Consider the following 22,589-nt stretch of genomic DNA (forward strand, 5'->3'; position numbering starts at 1 on the left):
ACTGAATAACTTCAGATGACCTCTCTTGAATTTGCTGATTCTTCTGCTTAAGTCTGATGTTGATTGTTTCCATTGAGTTTTTTTCAGTTAGTTATTCTTTCATTCCAGAATTTTTGCTTGGTTCTATATTTGTGGTTATCTCTTTGTTGATATTTACATTTTGCTCACATATAGTTTTCTTATTTTATTTAGTTGACGGTCTGTGTTTTCTTAGAACTCACTAAATTTCATTATGTTGAATTTTTTGTCAGGTAAATCATTGTTCTTCATTTATTTAGGGCCAGTTACTGTAGATTTATTTATTTATTTATTTGGTGTGTCATATTTCCCCAATTTTTCCTGTTCCTTGTAGCTTTGCATTGGTGCCTGCACACTTCAGTATGCAGTCACCTCTTTGCTTCTTTTCAGACTGGTTTTGACAGGAAAAGACATTCACCAGTTGGCTCAGCTAGAGATTTTGAGAGCCTCTCAAACATTTTCCATGGATGTGCATGTTCCATTCCTCTCTTTTCCTGATGAGGGAGAAGTTTCTGGGTGGTGTGCCTTCTCCTGATCCTGAAGAGCCATACAGGCTGCTGTAAACTTCCCTTCTCTTTTTCCTAGGAAAATGTACTGAAAGACTAGGATGCAATACCAAATTAAAATTGTATATATATATATATATATATATGTGTGTGTGTGTGTGTGTGTGTGTGTATACATATTTAAAATTTAGTAGTCTATGTTGTTTGTTCATTAGTTTATAAGAATAAAGCATTAAGATTTGACTGTAGTATAGGAAATGGAAGAGGTATGTTTGGCATTAGTGACTAAAACTCCTCTCCAACTGAGACATTATCCTTATGGCAGCAAATGTTCCAGTGTTGAATACATTTGAGCTGTATAGTACTCAATCTAGATGACTTCAAACATCTACTTATCTTTGATAAATTCTTGTTACAGTTTTTTTCCTACTGATTATCTGTTAAGTTTATAGATTTAATGCTTAGACTACTATTTAGTTTCAGTTATATTAATAATCCAAAAGAAGATACTTAAAATAGCATTTGACATAACAATTTTTGTTTTAGATCATCAGAATCAACTTCCTGGTTATATTTTTATTAGTGAACCGGCAAGTGTAAAAATGTATTATCCTTAGCAAATGCAACATGTGAGAGGTCGTTCCCAAGTAATGGAATACTAGAGCTTTAAAAAGTCTTCTTGATCATCTAATGCAAACTTATCATTTCTATTTTAAGAAATGGAAGCACATAAATTTAGATCTCTTTCTTAAAACAAAAGATAACTGGAGAAATGGAAAACTCTCTGCATTTCATTCATGATCCATTGCTCTTCCTAATATAATATAACATAATATTGTTTGCTCTTTTTTCATGGGTATTGTTTCCCAATAATTCTGTAAGCTCCTTCAGGCATACTGTCTTGAAGGAGCTTTTAATGGAGCCACAGTCACAGCAAATCAGAAACCACTTACTGAACTGAATCAATTGAATTGGATATGCTTGCATAAATGATAAGATCACAAATCAAGTACCTGGCAAAAGTAGGAGCATTTGAAGAGAATCATGAGGTCTGTGGATGTGTTCTAGAATATTAGGTTGAAAGAAGAAAAAAAGAAACACTGTTACAACTTATCTTATGAATTAAAATATCCTTGGTCTAGAAAAACATTAAAAACTGTAGAAAAATTAAAAAGCCAATGAAAATAGTGACGTATTCATAAACCACACCAATGAGATTTTATTAAAATTCACATCATTGACAGCAATGTTGCATCAAATGGCAGTTATTCCTGAAGTATTCATATATGGTATATTTGTGGCAAAAGCACTTGTTTTAACACTTTAATCCGATCTATTCTTTCTGAAGCCAAAAGATAATTGTTTAGTCAAGAAAAACAAACTTGAGAGCACTACAAACTATTTGCACTGGGGAACAAGTGTCCCCTCTGTAAATCAGAAGGTCCACAATCTACAATACTTCAGGTTCTGGTGATTGTACAAATAAGAGAACTTGTTCCTCCAAATTCAAAATGAAGGCTTTCCCAAATAGTAGGGTATTTTAGTGATAGACAACTAAAAGATCTACAAAAGACTGCTACACAATATTTACATATATTGAACTGTAAGGAATGAATTTGGAAGGAAATATTGGATTTAGTTCTAAAATCTGAAACCAAAAATTAATATATAGAATTGTTGGGGTTTGGAGCAGTCCTGAAATGGTTGATTTTATGTCATGAGGCCCTGAGGTTGGCTGTGTTTGACAGATCTCACTTATAGTTGAATCCTGCTTATAATTTTATTGTGGACTCATGTCATCTCAGGGTCAGGATATATCACAGGAAGTACAGCACCAAGGTAGGAAACTCGATGCAACAACAGCCTCTACCAATAAATATTCTGCCTGGAAAACATGTGAGTTCTGTCTCTTACGGGTTTTGCTTTGAATTTACAAAACTTTTCCAGAGGAGTAATGGTATAAGATGAATGTAGATTTCCATCAAAGCCTATTCACTCATAATTTCAGTCAAGTATGTTAGTAATGCTTTGCACAGACTTTATTCCTTTTTTCTTTGGGAAAATAAGTTTTGATTCAAAATGGAAAGCCAAAAATACATTTGCTCCACCAACCCTAGCAATTGGAAGGTGACCATTTCTCCTCCCCTGTTACGATGATAGTGTGTACGTTAGGAGGAAAAGACCAGAAAAAGACATTTCTAGTGGCAGTAGGAAGAAAATGAAAGACAAATAAGGATTTTGACTAAAAGGGTAAAAGAGTATCCCCCTTGGCTTAATCAGAGACATAAAGAGGAGTAGAGTGTCTCCAGTAGCGTTGAAGAGGAAGAAGAAAGCAATCTTCAGTGGCAGAATTGGTTGGATTTTCTTTCTCCCTGGCCCATAAAATGTTCCTGGTCAGGGCGAGCTTGGTGGCTCATACCTGTAGTCCCAGCTACTTGGGAGGCTGAGGCAAGAGAATCACTGGAGCTCAGGAGTTCTTGGCTGTAGTGAACTGTGATCACCACTGCACTCCAGCCTGGATGACAGAGCAAAACTCTATATCCAAAAAAAAAGTTCCTGGTCCAAGAAGCTATATATATATATATATATATATATATGTATATATACACACACACAAATATAATTGAAATAGTTTAAATTGCAAACAACCTAAATTTGTTTGTAAACTAGCTAAAAGAGTAACACCTCTATATTTGGCTTTATCACTTCACAGATAAAATTTTATAGATTAAGCCTTCAAGACTTTGAGTAGCTGGCAGGTGGACATCATTCATTCATTCATTCAATAAATATGTATTGAACATCTCCTATGGATAGGTACTATTGTAGGTTTTCGACAAAGAGGGGTAAGCAAAACAGACACTGTCTGCCCTTTTGGAGCTTCTATTGTAATGGAAGAGACAGATTATGAAAAATTTACAAAGGTGGAGAGCAAATGCTGTGAAGGAAAACTGAGAGCTCAAGCACAAAGGTAGCAACCCTTATTTTATTAAAGACTTCTTTTTTCATATGAATACATTTTGCAGGAAGAAAGAATTCATAGCCACTCATGCTTTCATGGATTTGTATCCACATTAATACTCTGTTACTAGAGTAACTTTCTACTCTACCAAGTAGATGGTTCTTCAGATATTTAAACATTTCGAGCACCCTGGCTGATTTACTTCACATACAGCATCACTAATTTAATGTTACCTTCCTTTTTCCTTGATGAGAAAGATGTCTGGGAAATACGCCCAGAGTTTCTTTCTTGAACATGTTTCTCAACTGCTCTTTGCCTTTACATAGATCACCAGGCCCTGCTCAGAATGTGCCCTCTGGGTGTGTCTTCCACCAGCTTTTCTTTCATCCTGTGGCAGATGTTATACTTTCTCTCTGTATCTGAACAGTCTGAAAAATTGTTCCACATTGTAAATTTAAAATCTCTTTAATTTTTTTTCAGCAATTGTGCTTTCTTTCAATACATTTTAAAATTTTCTTTCTAAGCTTTGTATGTGTATATTTAAAACTAAAAGCCCTTTTCGTAACTCATTTCATTAAAACAGAACCTTGCTCTATTTTGGTTTACTCCAGTACCCCACTTGACTGGTGGAAACTCTACAAGAGATATAAATAGTTCTTAAGGAAAAAGGAATTTCTCAACTTGGAACAGCAAAAAATGTTTCACTTTCCTCTGGGGAAACTATAGAAAGAATCAATGGTTCTCTATATATAATATATGGTTTTATATATATCTGTACATATACACATATATATATAGAGAGGGAGGTACATACATAAACACATATGATTTTTACATGGAATGCATAAAAATGGACACCACTGCTTATCAATGCTCTGCTTTCCACTTATTTATTAGAGACAATCAGCTGTTAAGAGAAATTAATAGCTACTCAACATGTATTTATTAAATATAAAAGCTTACATACAAATGTCTTGCAAAATAGGAAAACTCATGAAGTTCTCAGAAATCAATAAAAGAAAATAAAACCGTAAGTATTTCATGAGGATTATTGGTTCAAAGAAAGGAAATCAGTATAAGCCAAGGTAAATCCAAAGCTTATTTCAAATAAATGATCAACTAACTTTGGTGACAGATTAGATTTAAGAGATCAAAAAAGGAAGAGACAGAGATAACTCCAGAGTTCGCTAGACAAGAAGATGATATGAATGTGTAGTTAAGGGCAGAGAGTCACTGGGGCAGCTGAGTGTGAAGTTTGTAAAGGGAACAGAAATTTGCTTGGCTTGGTCCTTGCTGAGACTGAAGTATTGGTTGCCCATCCAGAGGGATTTCCTGACTCAGAGGAAGTGATACCCATGGAATCCTATATTGCAGAAGACCTAACACTGCCAAACTGAAACCTTCTGTTTGGATTCACAATCAGCTCAACTATTCCGTGGCTGTCAGTGAGACCACCACCAAAAGCTAAACCTATGGGCCACAACACATATCCAGTCTCAGATTAGTCTCAGCACATTGCTTCTTCTCCAGTTTGGAAAACACATAGAAAATCAGTTCCAGTTTCCAAAGTGAAAATTCACAACATTTATCATTCAAGCAATTGTATAATGTTTTTGCTTCTCTAAAATAAATCTTCAGGATGCATTTGTAAATATATAATTTCAAACAAATTATTATTTAAGGGAATGTTTAAAATATTTCTTTTGAACTTTCAGTTTGAACGGCTGAATCTTGCACTTCAGAGAACATTGGCAAAGCACAAAATAAAAGAAAGCAGGTAAGTCAAACCACTTTAGTTGTGTGAACCTCTTGTTTCAATGACTAATACTGCTGCTAACGGTCAGCACTTACTGAATATGTCAACCCTTTATTGAATCATTGTGATATGTCAGAAACTGGACTTAGCGCTTTCGCTGATACTAATTTGAAATTAAGTGCATCTATTTTTCACATTTGATAAATGATTAAACTGAAGTTTATATGAAGTGTTTAGAATTTTATAGCTGGTTAAGGAAAAGACAGAGCTGGGGTTCAAGCCCAGGTTTTTCAGAGCCCATTATTTTAAGCATGTGGTTATATACTGCTGCTTTAACAAGCTCCTGCAAGGCCAATTCTTTCATACTAATTAGTAACTTCTAAAATATTTAACAACAGGTAAGTCATGGATCCCAAACAATCTTCTTGCTTGAAGGATGCTGCCAAAGTTTTGAGCAGGGTCCCAGCAGATACCCCGTCCCCGATAGACACCTCAACAGCATGTTAACACTTTAGTGTCTGCATCAGGAGGAGGTAGAAGGATCAAGGGCTTAAAAGGAAGGAGACTCAGAGTTCTGGGGGTAGCAGCTGTTTATTAATTCTTAGGGAAGTGTTTCTGTATTCTCCTAACTAGTTTGGTTGCACTGCAGAACATTAGTTTGGTTTATACTTTTTTTCTAGTATTCTTTTAAAGGGTTTCTGAAGAGGTTTAATATAAAGGTTTTTTTTTTTTTTTTTTTTTTTTAGAAACAGGGTCTCACTCTGTCATCCAGGCTGAATGCAGTGGTGTGATCATAGCTCACTGCTGCCCAGAAATCCTGGGCTCAAGCCATCCTTCTACCTCAGCCTCCCAAAAAGCTGAGATTATGGGCATGGGCCTAAAGTTACTTTTTTAAATTTTATTTTCATTTTTTTGAGACAGGGTCTTGCTCTGTCGCCCAGGCTAGAGGGCAGTGGTATGATCTTGGCGCACTACAACCTCTGCCTCCCTGGCTCAAGCCATTTTCCCACATCAACCTCTCGAGTAGCTGGGACTACAGGCATGTGCCACCATGCCCAGCCAATTTTTTTTTTTTTTTTTTTTTTTTTTTGTGGAGACAAGATTTCACCATGTTGCTCAGACTGGTCTCAAACTCATGAGTTCAAGCATTCCCCCACGTTGGCCTCCAAAACTGCTAGGATTACAGGCATGCGCTTCTGCACCTCATCACTAAAGTTACATTTTTAAAATCTGATTTATTTAGTGAATCAAACACAATTTAGCACATTTACTGCTGACAGAAAATGTAATAGGGGCCAGGCACAGTGGCTCACACCTGTAATCCCGACCCTTTGGGAGGTCAAGGTGGACGGATCACCTGCGGTCAGGAGTTCGAGACCAGACTGGCCAACATGGCAAAACCCCGTCTCTACTAAAAACACAAAAATTAGCCAGGCATGGTGGCAGATGCCTGTAATCCCAGCTATTTGGGAGACTGAGGCAGGAGAATCGCCGGAACCCGGGAGACGGAGGTTGCTGTGAGCCGAGATTGCGCCACTACACTCCAGCCTGGACGATAGAGCGAGACTCCGTCTCAAAACAAAACAAACAAACAACAACAACAAAAAGTAATAGGCCCTGTTTTTGATTCCCTGAAATTTCAAGGATGGTTTAGTTTATAAATAATCGAATAAATACTGGTGTTCAAATTTGCAGAACTGAACATTGAAGTTTTACAAAACAGTACTATTGTCAGGAATGTTTTAACAATTCATTCATCTGTCTCCTACTCATGAGTGATCATCTGCTCTGTGGATCATATGTGCCTGATTCTCCTTGCTGACTAGCTGGTCCCAGACTGCAGGCAGCAGGACCAAGCCAAGAAGGGGTCATGGACAGGTCCAGAAGGAGAGAGTGTGAATCTATGTGTCTGACAGAAGCTTTGTTTACACGAGTAATATGAAAAGCATTCCAGAATGCCTCTGACCTTCATTCCCAGTCAAGCTGATAAGATAGCCTCAAGTCTCTCACTGTGCTACTGTGTCTGTCTGCTTAAGTCCTTGGCAGCCAGTTTACTCAGAATTTATTCTCAGGGCTTTGTGTTGTGAATTGTTCCTACAGCTTCTTGCAATACTCAGTTGTGATGTGTTTCCAGCAGTATATCTCTTAAAATAATCTCAAAACTTAAGTAAACAATAATTATTTTTTTTGAAATTTTGAAATTTTTGTTTACCACTTCTCTGATTTCCTTAAAAAAAAAAAGAAATCTGATTATACTTTTAAAGTGTCTTGATGAGAACTATTCAGTTGTTGAAAGAAGATTTTTGCTCAGAAGCCTGCCTGCTGATATGTTAAGTGGCTCCTCTGTGCTTTTTTTAGTTTTGGGGCATCCTCTTGTTTATGCTTTTTTACTTCACTTTCTTCTTGGTAAGTCACTGCCGCTTTTATTGCTGTCAGTTTGCCAACTGCTGAACACCCTTTAACCCTTTGTTGTGCTGCTTATTCTCTTCTATGAATTGACAAACAATAAGTCCAATATATCAACCAATGAACTGTCCTTGAATGAAGTACAAGAGCTGCCCCCCTCCTCTTTTTTTTTTTTTTTTTTTTTTTCAGTGAATGAGTTTTAGTACAGCCATCATGTCCCTCAGGATTGGTTGCCCAGAGAGTTCTCGCTTAGTTTCTTTTTCTGGGGTCTTTTGATCACATCATTATATGTATGAACTCATACTGAGGGGTGTGTGTGTATGTGTGTGTGTGTGTGTGTGTGTGTATTTGTATGAGGCACACAGGTGTTTGCTGGTGCATGTGCAATTTTTTTTTTTTTTTTTTTTTTTGAGACAGAGTCTCGCTCTGTCACCCAGGCTGGAGTGCAGTGGCCAGATCTCAGCTCACTGCAGGCTCTGCCTCCCGGGTTTATGCCATTCTCCTGCCTCAGCCTCCCAAGTAGCTGGGACTACAGGCGCCCGCCACCTCGCCCGGCTAGTTTTTTGTATTTTTTAATAGAGACAGGGCTTCACCGTGTTAGCCAGGATGGTCTTGATCTCCTGACCTCATGATCCGCCCGTCTCGACCTCCCAAAGTGCTGGGATTACAGGCTTGAGCCACCACGCTGGGCCGGTGCTTGTGCAATTCTTATACCCACTTGTATTTTTTGAAGGTGAGGGTAGGAATCGTAGTTTGAATTGCACAACGTGCTGTTTGAACTAACAAGTTTCGATCACAAATTTTATCATAATCACTCATCACTATCAGAAATCATCACAAACAATTAGGCAAACATGAATCAACAAGTTGTGCAGTTAAAACTGCAAAAAACTCTTATCAATAAAAAAGTATGCTATTATAGTCTCAATTTCTATGCTGTTCAACGAGTGCAATAATTGAATGAAGAATAGGTTTCTTTCATTACTAATTTTTTACACAAAATCAAGGATAAAAGTTTAATATAATGATATCTGAGAGATAAATAGAGCCTTAAACTAAGAAGCAAAAGATTCTATATATTTGCTTTAGGAAAACATATAATGTTACTTAAAAGTGAATTCTATCTGTATGTAGGTTTTTCTTGGTTATCAGAATTACCATCCTCTTCTTGGCCACTTCACATTTGAGGTTGCTAGCCAGGGAAGGTTCTCTTTAGTATGGAGGCTCCTTGACTTACAGTGGAGTTACATACAGATAAACCCATCATAACTTGAAAACGCCCTAAGTCAAAAATGCATTTAACATGCTTAACCTACTGAATAGCTTAGCCTTGCCTACCTTACACGTGCTCAGCAACTTAAAGTAGCATGAAGTTGGGCAAAATCATCTGGTAACACAGTGCACTGTAGAGTACCGGTTGTTTACCCTCAAAATTTCATGGCCACATGAGAGCTGGGTTCACTGCCACTGCCCACCATCACACGAGAGCATTGTACTCCATACCTGTAGCATGGGAAAAAATCAAAATTCAAACTTTGAAGTACAGTTTCCACTGAATACTTACAGCTTTTGCACCTATATAAAGGTGTTAAAAAAAAAAAAAAGCTAAGTCTGAGACTGTCTGTATTAGTGTATGTAAAGTTCACTTAAAAGATAAACATTCCTTATGATGAAGAATAACAAAACATTCTATCATATATATTTTGGGGTTTTCCAACATTGTTCTGGATAGTACATGTCGTTGCTGCTTTCCTGTAAAATTGATAGTCAATATTTGCTTCTACAGACAAGGGAATTTAAACTATTTTCTTTCTTTTTTTTTTTTTTTTTTTGGAGACAGTCTCTCTTGTTGCGCAGGCTGGAGTGCAGTGGCTGGCTGATCTCGGCTCACTGCTACCTCTCCCTCCTGGGTCCCGGTTCAAGCAATTCTCCTGCCTCAGCCTCCCGAGTAACTGGGATTACAGGCACAGGCCACCATGCCCAGCTAATTTTTGTATTTTTAGCAGAGACGGGGTTTCACCATGTTGGCCAGGCTGGTCTTGAACTCCTGACCTTGTGATCCACCCAACTCGGCCTCCCAAAGTGCTGGGATTACAGGCATGAGCCACCGTGCCCCGCCTAATTTAAACTATTTTCTATCATTATTTCTGTATATTATAATCTGAACTTTTAGCATGTATTTATGAGTTTATAACTTAAAATATTGAAATATTTCCAGGAAATCTTTGGAAAGAGAAGACTTTGAAAAAATAATTGCAGAGCAAGCAGTTGCAGCAGGTAATAGAATTGTTTATGTAATTAGAAAGTATGCCATATACCTCTAGAACTCACATTTTCTCTAGAAATATTCATGTTTATTTGTTGGTGACTCCCAGTATGAAGTGTTCAATATTATGTATTCTGTTAATGTAAAGAGTAACAATTTTTGATACTATATGTTTTTGTTTGACCTAAAACATTTTCTCTGTTTATGTTTAGTTGCTGAAGAGTAGATAAGGCTAGATGGGAAGCTAACTCACAAACATTCACAGGCTTTGATCTTGAATCTAACTAAGTGTTCTTCATTTATGCATGAAAAATTCTACTCAACAAAGTAAAATAAAGAATGCTTTTAAAGGTTAGGAGCAGTCATGGGAAAAAAGTTAACAGTGTTCTCACATTAATCATTAGTTTGAGAGAAAAATTTGATGTGTGACTTTGTCTTGCTGTCCTTTCCAAAGTTTCAGTACATGAACCATGAGGTTGCGTCTTTCTAAAAGTATGATATTGATAATAATAATAATGACTAACTTATATCGAGTCCCTCCTATTCTGAACATAAGCCCCACACTTCACAACAGTGCTATGAAGAGGGCACTATTCTTTTTCCCACATTACAGATAAGAAAAAATGTGGTACTCAGAGTGTAAAGATTAAAGGAGATTATAGAAAGGGAAGATTGTACAGAGCACCCTTGACATAACTAACTCCATCTTTAAAAAAGACTCCATTTTGTATTTCCTAGGGCATTTTGCCAACAAAAATAACATGTTTTATTTAATAAACAAATTTTAAATAGTGAAAACTACATGCAACCAGATAAAAACACTTTTTCACTATCAGTTCTCACCAGAGGACTCTGCAACTATAAAAAATTAAACCTTCAACAACTCAAAACGGTCGTCCTAACTGACACCTTCTTACATTCACTCATGATAAAAATTTGACATCTGCCACCAAGGGCTCTGCCACCTCAGAGTCTTTCTTATAAGACCAACAGATGGCCTGACTGAAACCAAGACTCCTTTTGTCTTCTTCACTATACCCACCCTCATTTGTTAATTCTTTCTCCTATCTCTTTTTCCTTTCGATGTTAAATGTTACTTTGTTACAAAATATTTAACCTATAACATTTCTATTTTCTATGTTAATTAAGCATACTATTATGTATCACTTAAAATACTGACTTGTGGAGTGACTTGAGCCTGTGTGCCTGTAGCTCTAAGAAATGAGTAAACAAAAAGTCCCCAAAAAATTGCCACTTGGCAAGACGTGGTGGTTGACGCCTGCAATCCCCACAATTTAGGAGGCTGAGGTGGGCAGATCACCCGAGGTCAGGAGTTCGAGACCAATCTGGCCAACACGGCAAAAACCCATCTCTACTAAAAATACAAAGATTAGCCAGGCATGGTCATGTGCATCTGTAGTCTCAGCTACTCTGGAAGCTGAGGCATAAGAATCACCTAAACCTGGGAGGCGGAGGTTGCAGTGAGCTGAGATTGCATCACTGCACTCCAGCCTGGGCAACACAGCAAGACTCTGTCTCAAAAAAAAAAATTGCCTCCTTAATAACTTCATATATCTCATGGCTTTTATGATAAAAAGTAATATTAATAAAAGCCTAACATTGTAAAAAGACACAGACATACAGAGGCTTATTTCTAACTTCATAGCACTCATGAAAATGCTATAGAAAGTAAATTACATATTCCAAGCAGATACTCTTTCTGCTAACACTAAAAAACAAGAATGCTATTTTACTCAGGAAAAAAAATGCTTTGTAATCATTTCTAGACAAAATTGAGTTTCATGACCAGTGATTTTAAATTAACTTCAGTGTCTGACCCTTTCGCTGCTGGAAACCCTCAGAGAGGAAGACCCTCTTCATGAGGATGAATTGCTTTTGTTTTTAACAGAAAGATTGGAGGAATTTTGCCAAAAGGTACTTAATACAGGAATTCAAATTGATCTTTTACAGTTAGGTTTCAGAGAGATAAAAAGTTGTGTATTATATTCAAGTGGTCATTCTTTTTTAATGAATTAATTTGGGATATTTCTTCAGTTACTAGAATTTTAGAAGCTAACCTAGGTAGATAATTTGGATATAGGGGTTTCATTTTAATCAGCAAATAGCACAAGCTGAAAATAGGAATAATGGCACAGCTTTACCAAGGTGGCGTATTTGATATGGCAGAACATGTATTATGTGATTTCAGGAGTTCCAGTGGAAGTTATCAAAGAATCTCTTGGTGAAGAGCTTTTTAAAATATGTTACGAGGAAGATGAAAACATCCTTGGGGTGGTTGGAGGCACTCTTAAAGATTTTTTAAACAGCTTCAGTACCCTTCTGAAACAGAGCAGCCATTGCCATGAAGCAGGAAAAAGGGGCAGACTTGAGGACGCCTCCATTCTATGCCTGGATAAGGAGGATGATTTTCTACATGTTTACTACTTCTTCCCTAAGAGAACCACCTCCCTGATTCTTCCTGGCATCATAAAGGCAGCTGCTCACGTATTATATGAAACCGAAGTGGAAGTGTCGTTAATGCCTCCCTGCTTCCATAACGATTGCAGCGAGTTTGTGAATCAGCCCTATTTGTTGTACTCCGTTCGCGTGAAAAGCACCAGGCCATCCCTGTCCCCCAGCAAACCCCAGTCCTCGCTGGTGATTCCCACATCGCTCTTCTGCAAGACATTTCCATTCCATTTCATGTTTGACAAAGATATGACAATTCTGCAATTTGGCAACGGCATCAGAAGGCTGATGAACAGGAGAGACTTTCAAGGAAAGCCTAATTTTGAAGAATACTTTGAAATTCTGACTCCAAAAATCAACCAGACATTTAGCGGGATCATGACTATGTTGAATATGCAGTTTGTTGTACGGGTGAGGAGATGGGACAACTCTGTGAAGAAATCTTCAAGGGTAAGGAAAATGTAGTATTATCTTGAATAAGAAAGCTATTTCATATTTAAGAGTAAGAAACGAAAGCGTAAAAATATATGCATCACTTCAAATGTTTTGATAAAACATATTTAAAACAAGGTTAAAAGAATTGCGCCGGGCGCGGTGGCTCACGCCTGTAATCCCAGCACTTTGGGAGGCCGAGGCTGGCGGATCACAAGGTCAGGAGATCGAGACCATGGTGAAACCCTGTCTCTACTAAAAATAGAAAAAATTAGCCGGGCACAGTGGCGGGCGCCTGTAGTCCCAGCTACTCGGGAGGCTGAGGCAGGAGAATGGCGTGAACCCGGGAGGCGGAGCTTGCAGTGAGCCGAGATTGCGCCACTGCACTCCAGCTTGGGTGACAGAGTGAGACTCCGTCTCAAAAAAAAAAAAAAAAAAAAAAAAAGAATTGCAAAGCTGTAATAAACTTAAACAAAATTCTTTCTGCATTTGTTTGCTTACTCGATTCATTACTCCAAAAATATTTATTGAATGCAGTCTGCCTTTTAATATCTTTTTGGAATGTTTTATAATGAAATTTGATAAATGTTTATATAAAAATATGTTTTCAATTATCTAGCTGACTTAGGTTGAATAATAAGAGGTATTGTTTTACAACAAACAAAAGTCACTTGTTTCTTGTAGGAGGCAACTAAATGGATTTTTAATCAACATTTAATAGACATAAAAAAATAATTTATTTGATTATTTGTTACCAAATGTGGAGGTTAAAATATGTCATCTCATGGTAGAGAACTTCGGTAATTATTTAGTCTCAGGAAAGAAAGTTTGCTAACTCATAGTTGATAATACAAGCAAAGTTAAGAGAGAGATTTCACACATATATAACTTTAGTAGAAGCACTATTTTTCCCCAAAAGGAAAATAGCTTTATTATTGTTTTCTATCATAAAATAATATATTGAGATGTTTAAAAATGAGTAATATTGAAAGGTGTTTATTGTAGCAAAAAAATGAAAAACTAATTATACACATTTTTGTTTAAAACAAAAAAAAATGCTATTTTACAACTTCTTTTATCATGAAACAATGTATTTTGTGCATCCTCCCATGTCATTAGATATAGGTCTATTTGGCTTTCTTGGAGTCTTAGTGGTATCCCATTATATGGTTGTGTTCTACTTTATTTATTTATTCATTTATTTAGATGGAGTCTTGCTCTGTCGCCCAGGCTGGAGTGCAGTGGTGTGTTCTCAGCTCACTGCCACCTCCAACTCCAAGGTTCAAGCAATTCTCCCTGCCTCAGCCTCTTGAGTAGCTGGGATTACAGGCATGCGCCACCACACCCAGCTAGTTTTTGTATTTTTTAACAGATGGAGTTTTGCCATGTTGGTCAGGCTGGTCTTGAACTCCTGACCTCAGGTGATCCGTTCACCTTGGTCTCCCAAGCTCTACTTTATTTAACTAGTATCCTATTGAAGGATATTTGGGTTGCTTTTGGCTTTTTGCTGCAAGAACACACATGCACATCTTTGTCCACATGTACGCAAGTAAACCTTCTTGTGGTTCAGGATGATCACTTGAAGCCCCCTGTCTCTCACATCCTCCTTGGTACAGTCCTTTCTACTGTATGGTTTGCTCTTTTATTTGTGTGGTGGAGGGCAGGGTGCCTTATGTGCTGGAGGCAAAGTTGAAATGGGGAAGTAGCCTCTCCTATAAGATTCAGATACCTCATGCTGAAGTCTCTGGAAAAATAATGACTTCCAAAAGGTAGTTCTGGGGAGCTACTCATGACTGAAAAAAAAAATTCAGATAAAAATCTTACCTTTGGAGGCTTTTTAACTTCCATACCTGCCAGATGGAGCAAGTACTACGGGAGAAGTGGGGAAGAGAAGAGAAACATGCTAAACGAGAAGGAAACAACAAAAAAAATAGAATGAAGAAAAAAGTAAAAGGGAGGGAGGGAAGAAGGAAGAAAGGAAGGAAGACTACATTTTCATAAGTACCATATTATACAAAAAATAGAACTTCAGGTTAACCAAGTGAGACTATTAACAAGAATATCGTGGCAAAAGCCTCAGCACGCTGCTTAGTGAGAAAGCGTTGAAGCAACAGCGTTTTGCATTGTTCACTGTAAATCTTGATTTATGTGTAGAGTATACTCCAATATACTCTTCAAATGTCTGCATGCATTTTAGAACTCATAGCAAATTGGAACTATAAGAAAGCAAACTGTTCCTCTTCAGCAGGTTTGAACACAAAGGGATTATTACTGTATCTACTTCCCCTTCTTTTGTCTCAGAAAGATTTTGGAAACTTGAATAAACCACAGTTGGTTCTCCTTTCCTTCATAGGTTATGGACCTCAAAGGCCAAATGATCTACATTGTTGAATCCAGTGCAATCTTGTTTTTGGGGTCACCCTGTGTGGACAGATTAGAAGATTTTACAGGACGAGGGCTCTACCTGTCAGACATCCCAATTCACAATGCACTGAGGGATGTGGTCTTGATAGGGGAGCAAGCCCGAGCTCAAGATGGCCTGAAGAAGAGGCTAGGGAAGCTGAAGGCCACTCTTGAGCAAGCCCACCAAGCCCTAGAGGAGGAGAAGAAAAAGACAGTAGATCTTCTGTGCTCCATATTTCCCTGTGAGGTTGCTCAGCAGCTGTGGCAAGGGCAAGTTGTGCAAGCCAAGAAGTTCAGTAATGTCACCATGCTCTTTTCAGACATCGTTGGGTTCACTGCCATCTGCTCCCAGTGCTCACCGCTGCAGGTCATCACCATGCTCAATGCACTCTACACTCGCTTCGACCAGCAGTGTGGAGAGCTGGATGTCTACAAGGTAGGGGTGGAACAGGGCAATGATCATTTTACCAGCAAACTCACTGGGGTACAAGCACTGTGCCTAGGACCTGAATTATAATGCAACTGAAAGGCCACCTCTGCACGGTCTTGCAAGCCCAGTCCTGGGAACAGGTATAGTACATTCATTATGTGGGTGTTTTCCAGCCAGAAATAGCTCCGGATCTGCCCAGAAACAGAGGTAACTGTTCTGTGAGAGGACTGCCACATTCTCTTCTCAAACAATGAGCAGAGAATGGAGGGAGGATAAGGTGCTCAAAGAATGGAGGATGGGATGTAGGACCTGTGAATAGGAGAAGTTTAATAGTCAGTGAACCTGCCACTTCACTGTGGAAACTGAGTTGAATTATTAAGTGTGAGATAATTCGAAGTATGGCTTATACAAGGAAACATTATCCTTTGTATCTGTAAGAGTAAAGACACATGAGGATTATAAAAATTGCCTTTAAATAGATTACTTCAGTACAGAGTTAACATGATACTTTTCATAGACAGTTAACAGAAATCAAAATCACCTACTTAAGGCATTTTTGCAGCTTGGCCAAGGGTGGAGACATTTGAAAAACAAAGACCTGTCTTCAAATCTTGTTCTCTGCCTTACTCGCTTTGTAAACTAAGTTAAAAAAAACCTTTATCATCACTTCTAAGAGAAAATAATGCTCACTCACAGAGTCTATACATATGAATAACACACATTATGTCCCATAATCTTCATGAACAGGATTGTTATAAAGATTATGTTAGATAATACATGATATTCATCAGACATACAGGATGAGCCAGGCATCATTGTAGGCACTGGAGATATAGCAGTGACCATCCCTGATACCAATTTTTTTAAAAATGTAACTACTATTAGTAAGAGAGCTAATGAAGAGATTTCAAGTTCTGTCTACTTCTTTAGAATTAAAAGTTTTTACTGATTTAAATTACTTTGCTTTCTTTTAGACATTGGCACTAGGAATAAAGCATACTTCTCATTTGTATGGCTTGAATCATCTTCTTAACTTGCCACATAACATTCTGACGTTTCAGAGCTGAACCCAACAGGAAATAAATAAATTATTGAGGAAGAAACAAATATTATTCATGATAATACATAAGCTCTTGTCTTGTTTTGTTCTAGATGCTAGAAGTAAAACCTTACTTTAAAAAATTCCTAACAGGAAATTCCAAACAGAGCCATGATTCCCTTGGGGAAAAAGAGGCCCATGTATAATTACAGAAAAAATAATTGGCTTCAGTTAGGTTAAGTTTGATGGCCTCTTGTGGAGTTTACTATATTTATTTGTAGACATTTTCTATCTTGAGACTGTCTCCTCTCTTAGAATTGTGAGAAGGAAGTCTTTCTTCCTTGCAAACTGCTGTAATTGCTAACAGAAGTAGCCCTCTTCTACTTTTGGTTATTTCTATCAAGGATATAGGGTATAGTTTTTAAATATCCTAACAAGCATTTTGAAACTATGCTCCTCACTGTAAGGTATAAGGACAACAGCCACAGAGTTCTCTGATGAATCTAACTAGAGCCATAGCTAGATAGTAAACTACCTTCTATGCCAGTCCTCATCTCTACTTTTTCTTCACTTCTGATTTTGCTTGAGATTAGTTGGAGACAGCTGAAAATAAATATAGAAGGGTTTCAGATATACACAATGTATAATCATGGGCCTACCCTATGGGTGCCAATGGCTTCAAAAGAATAGTCAACCTTATTTATTCCAGGACTTGATTATACTATGGCTTTATTTAATTTCATTTTCTCTCTTCTGTCTTTCTGGGGGTTTTGGCCATTTTTCTGTTTCTCTCTGTGTTCATTTACCAATTGTTTCAGCATGTATATACTGGTTATCCAGCATTTGCCAGCATGGGTGGGCAATGGCTACAGAGCTAGAGCGTACAATCACTGTGAGGAAAGTTCACATCTGGAGAAGGAGAAGAGGGCAGAATGGACCAACGCTAGATTTCCATATGACATGACGAAGGGATGCAGTATGTACAAGGGGCTGCAAAAGCAGATATGGTAGGCCCCTAACATCAGGTAGGGATGGGGGTAGAACTTCTTCTGATTAGCATATTTATTGAGCACCTGTGATAGCCATCATGATGAGCATTTCTTATGTGCTCATTGCTGAGAAAAAGCTCATGGGTGACATTGCCACCTGGTTCATTATTACCGGGCACAGGTAATATAGGACTGAATAAACTAGACAAACTCAGAGGGCTTACATATGATTAGGGGAAAGAAAGACGGTAAACGAATGAGTAAATTTATAGTCTTTCAGTTAGTATAATAATATGAAAGAAAAATAAAGTAGGTTAAGGGGAAAAAGAAGGGCAGTGGGTAAGGGGTGATTGCTGTTTCTTAGAGAGTGGTAGCAATCGGCTTTTCTAATAAGGTGAGGTTTTTGTAGGGACTGAAGGAAAGGAGGGACAACCAAGTGGTTATCTGCAGAGAGATTGCTCCAGGAGAAAGGAATAGCAAGTGGGAGCATGTTTGATATGCTTAAGGGATAATGGAAGGCAGTGACATTGGAACAAAATGAGAAATATGGAGAATAAGAAGATAAAGTCAGAGACTAGGAGAAAGACAGGTCAAGAAGAAATCTGGAGCCATAATGAGGGTATCAGCATTCACTCTGACTGGGGAATTTCTGAAGATTTGCACCTTCTTTCTTTTTTCCTTTCTCACCCTCATCCTTTTACAATTGAGGCTTTGGATCAGAATAGGGTCTTATAGTTACAGTAAATATTTGGAGGAGAAGAAAAATGCTGCTCTTAGAATTAGGGAGTTATTTGTGGATTTAAATTAACTATTTGCTTTCTGCAGCCAGTATCACAGACAGATAAAAATTGCCTGTAACATCAACAACAATGATAATGATAATGACAAGGTTAATACTTAGATTTTAGATAATAGCTTGATTTCCAGTGGTCCTTCAAGCATCACCATTGTTTTTACCTACTGGTTCAACATCTTGGTTTCTATAACTGTGATTAGTATCCATTAAACAAGTAATTTCTTTTTTTTTTTTAATTTATTTATTATTATTATACTTTAAGTTGTAGGGTACATGTGCATAACGTGCAGGTTTGTTATATATGTATACTTGTGCCATGTTGGTGTGCTGCACCCATCAACTCGTCATTTACATCAGGTATAACTCCCAATGCAATCCCTCCCCCCTCCCCCCTCCCCATGATAGGCCCCTGTGTGTGATGTTCCCCTTCCTGAGTCCAAGTGATCTCATTGTTCAGTTCCCACCTATGAGTGAGAACATGCGGTGTTTGGTTTTCTGTTCTTGTGATAGTTTGCTAAGAATGATGGTTTCCAGCTGCATCCGTGTCCCTACAAAGGACACAAACTCATCCTTTTTGATGGCTGCATAGTATTCCATGGTGTATATGTGCCACATTTTCTTAATCCAATCTGTCACTGATGGACATTTGGGTTGATTCCAAGTCTTTGCTATTGTGAATAGTGCTGCAATAAACATATGTGTGCATGTGTCTTTATAGTAGCATAATTTATAATCCTTTGGGTATATACCCAGTAATGGGATGGCTGGGTCATATGGTACATCTAGTTCTAGATCCTTGAGGAATCGCCATACTGTTTTCCATAATGGTTGAACTAGTTTACAATCCCACCAACAGTGTAAAAGTGTTCCTATTTCTCCACATCCTCTCCAGCACCTGTTGTTTCCTGACTTTTTAATGATCGCCATTCTAACTGGTGTGAGATGGTATCTCATTGTGGTTTTGATTTGCATTTCTCTGATGGCCAGTGATGATGAGCATTTTTTCATGTGTCTGTTGGCTGTATGAATGTCTTCTTTTGAGAAATGTCTGTTCATATCCTTTGCCCACTTTTTGATGGGGTTGTTTGTTTTTTTCTTGTAAATTTGTTTGAGTTCTTTGTAGGTTCTGGATATTAGCCCTTTGTCAGATGAGTAGATTGCAAAAATTTTCTCCCATTCTTTAGGTTGCCTGTTCACTCTGATGGTAGTTTCTTTTGCTGTGCAGAAGCTCTTTAGTTTAATGAGATCCCATTTGCCAATTTTGGCTTTTGCTGCCGTTGCTTTTGGTGTTTTAGACATGAAGTCTTTGCCCATGCCTATGTCCTGAATGGTACTACCTAGGTTTTCCTCTAGGATTTTTATGGTATTAGGTCTAACATTTAAGTCTCTAATCCATCTTGAATTAATTTTCGTATAAGGAGTAAGGAAAGGATCCAGTTTCAGCTTTCTACTTATGGCTAGCCAATTTTCCCAGCATTATTAAATAGGGAATCCTTTCCCCATTTCTTGTTTCTCTCAGGTTTGTCAAAGATCAGATGGCTGTAGATGTGTGGTATTATTTCTGAGGACTCTGTTCTGTTCCATTGGTCTATATCTCTGTTTTGGTACCAGTACCATGCTGTTTTGGTTACTGTAGTCTTGTAGTATAGTTTGAAGTCAGGTAGCATGATGCCTCCAGCTTTGTTCTTTTGACTTAGACAAGAACCACATGATTATCTCAATAGATGCAGAAAAGGCTTTTGACAAAATTCAACAGCCCTTCATGCTAAAAACGCTCAATAAATTCGGTACTGATGGAACGTACCTCAAAATCATAAGAGCTATTTATGACAAACCCACAGCCAATATCATACTGAATGGGCAAAAACTGGAAAAATTCCCTTTGAAAACTGGCACAAGACAGGGATGCCCTCTCTCACCACTCCTATTCAACATAGTGTTGGAAGTTCTGGCTAGGGCAATTAGGCAAGAGAAAGAAATCAAGGGTATTCAGTTAGGAAAAGAAGAAGTCAAACTGTCCCTGTTTGCAGATGACATGATTGTATATTTAGAAAACCCCATTGTCTCAGCCCAAAATCTCCTTAAGCTGATAAGCAACTTCAGCAAAGTCTCAGGATACAAAATTAATGTGCAAAAATCACAAGCATTCTTATACACCAGTAACAGACAAACAGAGAGCCAAATCAGGAATGAACTTCCATTCACAATTGCTTCAAAGAGAATAAAATACCTAGGAATCCAACTTACAAGGGATGTAAAGGACCTCTTCAAGGAGAACTACAAACCACTGCTCAGTGAAATAAAAGAGGACACAAACAAATGGAAGAACATACCATGCTCATGGATAGGAAGAATCAATATCGTGAAAATGGCCATACTGCCCAAGGTAATTTATAGATTCAATGCCATCCCCATCAAGCTACCAATGAGTTTCTTCACAGAATTGGAAAAAACTGCTTTAAAGTTCATATGGAACCAAAAAAGAGCCCGCATCTCCAAGACAATCCTAAGTTAAACAAGTAATTTCTATGAGGACCCCAAGGGTCCTTTAGAAAAACCATTTCTTTTTACTTTTATGACTATTAATATCTTGGTTTTACATTGCACAATTTTACTACATTCATATGACATTTATTGGGTAGTGACTTGAGGCAAAATACTATTTTATGATGAGGAGGATATAAAACGAGTAAATGATCCCAACATCTTTAAACAATGTATTGTAATTCAAAAATGTATTGTTTCTACAAAAACTATCTTATATGGTGAAAAAAAAAAGAGAGATGAAATGATACAATGAGTCAGTGACAAATCTGGGAGTAGAAGCCAACTGTTATTGTGTTCACAGGACTGTACTGCCTCTCTGCAGTGACTGAATGTAATGGGTCTAAACCTTGTGCATTTCCTGAAAGAGAAAGCCATTTCTGGGAGTATCTGATTAACCTTGATCCTCCAGAAGGCCTGAGCAGTGAGATTTATGCTGTATGACTTAATTTCTTCTATATGACGTAGCCTGTGATTCTTCCTGAGCATTTATTTATAGTATGGAAAATATATTATGTCTAGGTGGAGACCATTGGCGATGCCTATTGTGTAGCTGGAGGATTACACAAAGAGAGTGATACTCATGCTGTTCAGATAGCGCTGATGGCCCTGAAGATGATGGAGCTCTCTGATGAAGTTATGTCTCCCCATGGAGAACCTATCAAGGTAAGGCAGATGATATATTGTCTAGGAGATGTCACAAGAGCAAATGCATATTAGTTGATTATCAAAACCATAGTGTATCAGCTGGGGTTTAGTTGAGAGAGAGAGAGAAAGCAAAATCTATAGAGAACACAATCTTCTCTAACTTGTTTACATTGGAAGAAATATATTATAGGGTATAGGCTTACAGAATCATTGAGAGGACAGAAGAACACGTCTATAAGTTGGACTTTCAAAAAAAGGTCTCCCATAGTATGGGGATCTTCCATTGTCAAAATAAAATAGCTCCTAAAGGCAAACTTCAGAACAACTGCATTTTCAAAAATCTGGAAGCTGATTCCAAAACTATCCCACCAAAGCCACAGTCAGGAAACTGCCATGTTCAGAAAGCTGCTGCCCCTCCAAAACCATATCTACTGTAATAATCAGCACGATGTCAATCCTGCATCATGACTGTTACAAAGTGAGTGACAGGAAAATGGACTCTTTACTAAGCATGCTAAAGAAAACACGAAGGCTTCCACAATTGTGCTTGAGTTATAGTGGAGATGGTGCCTGCCAAATCCCATGCAACTGTGCCTCTGATTTACCAAGCCTAAGTGCATTTAGAAGCTGCAAGTTAGTTTAGAAAATGTAGTTTTGGTTTTCCAACCCCTGGAGGAGAGAATATTACGTTTGAATGGATGTTGACTGCTAATCCACCAATATTTTCCAAGGCACATGACATTTAAAAATTTCTAGATGAGCCAGATTCCAGAATAATATCTCACCACACATGGGGAAATAAAGTTAATTTCTAGATGAGCCAGATTCCAGACTAATATCTCACCACACATGAGGAAATAAAGTTAGCATGGTAGGCATTGGTTTAATAGATAGAATATAGGCACATTACCTTTATTTGTCTCAC

At 37.8% G+C, this 22,589-nt stretch overlaps 1 protein-coding gene across 10 annotated transcripts in view; it reads left to right on the plus strand.

Annotated features, from left to right (window-relative positions):
• GUCY1A1 (guanylate cyclase 1 soluble subunit alpha 1) overlaps positions 1 to 22,589 on the plus strand; it is a 69,757-nt gene that overhangs the window by 32,929 nt on the left and 14,239 nt on the right. For 7 of the 10 annotated variants that reach the window (XM_015450950.4, XM_015450955.4, XM_005556147.5 and 4 more), the window contains 5 exons: positions 5,202 to 5,263; positions 9,867 to 9,925; positions 12,124 to 12,833; positions 15,169 to 15,654; positions 21,539 to 21,682. In XM_015450950.4, the coding sequence (XP_015306436.2) occupies positions 5,202 to 5,263; positions 9,867 to 9,925; positions 12,124 to 12,833; positions 15,169 to 15,654; positions 21,539 to 21,682 (1,461 nt within the window). Of the gene's footprint in view, positions 1 to 5,201; positions 5,264 to 9,866; positions 9,926 to 12,123; positions 12,834 to 15,168; positions 15,655 to 18,724; positions 20,859 to 21,538; positions 21,683 to 22,589 lie in introns of those variants that run through there. The other 3 variants (XM_074040665.1, XM_074040666.1, XM_074040668.1) reach the window with 2 other exon arrangements.

This window comes from Macaca fascicularis, chromosome 5 (assembly GCF_037993035.2).
Source record: "Macaca fascicularis isolate 582-1 chromosome 5, T2T-MFA8v1.1".
In the NCBI taxonomy this organism is placed as follows: Eukaryota; Metazoa; Chordata; class Mammalia; order Primates; family Cercopithecidae; genus Macaca; species Macaca fascicularis.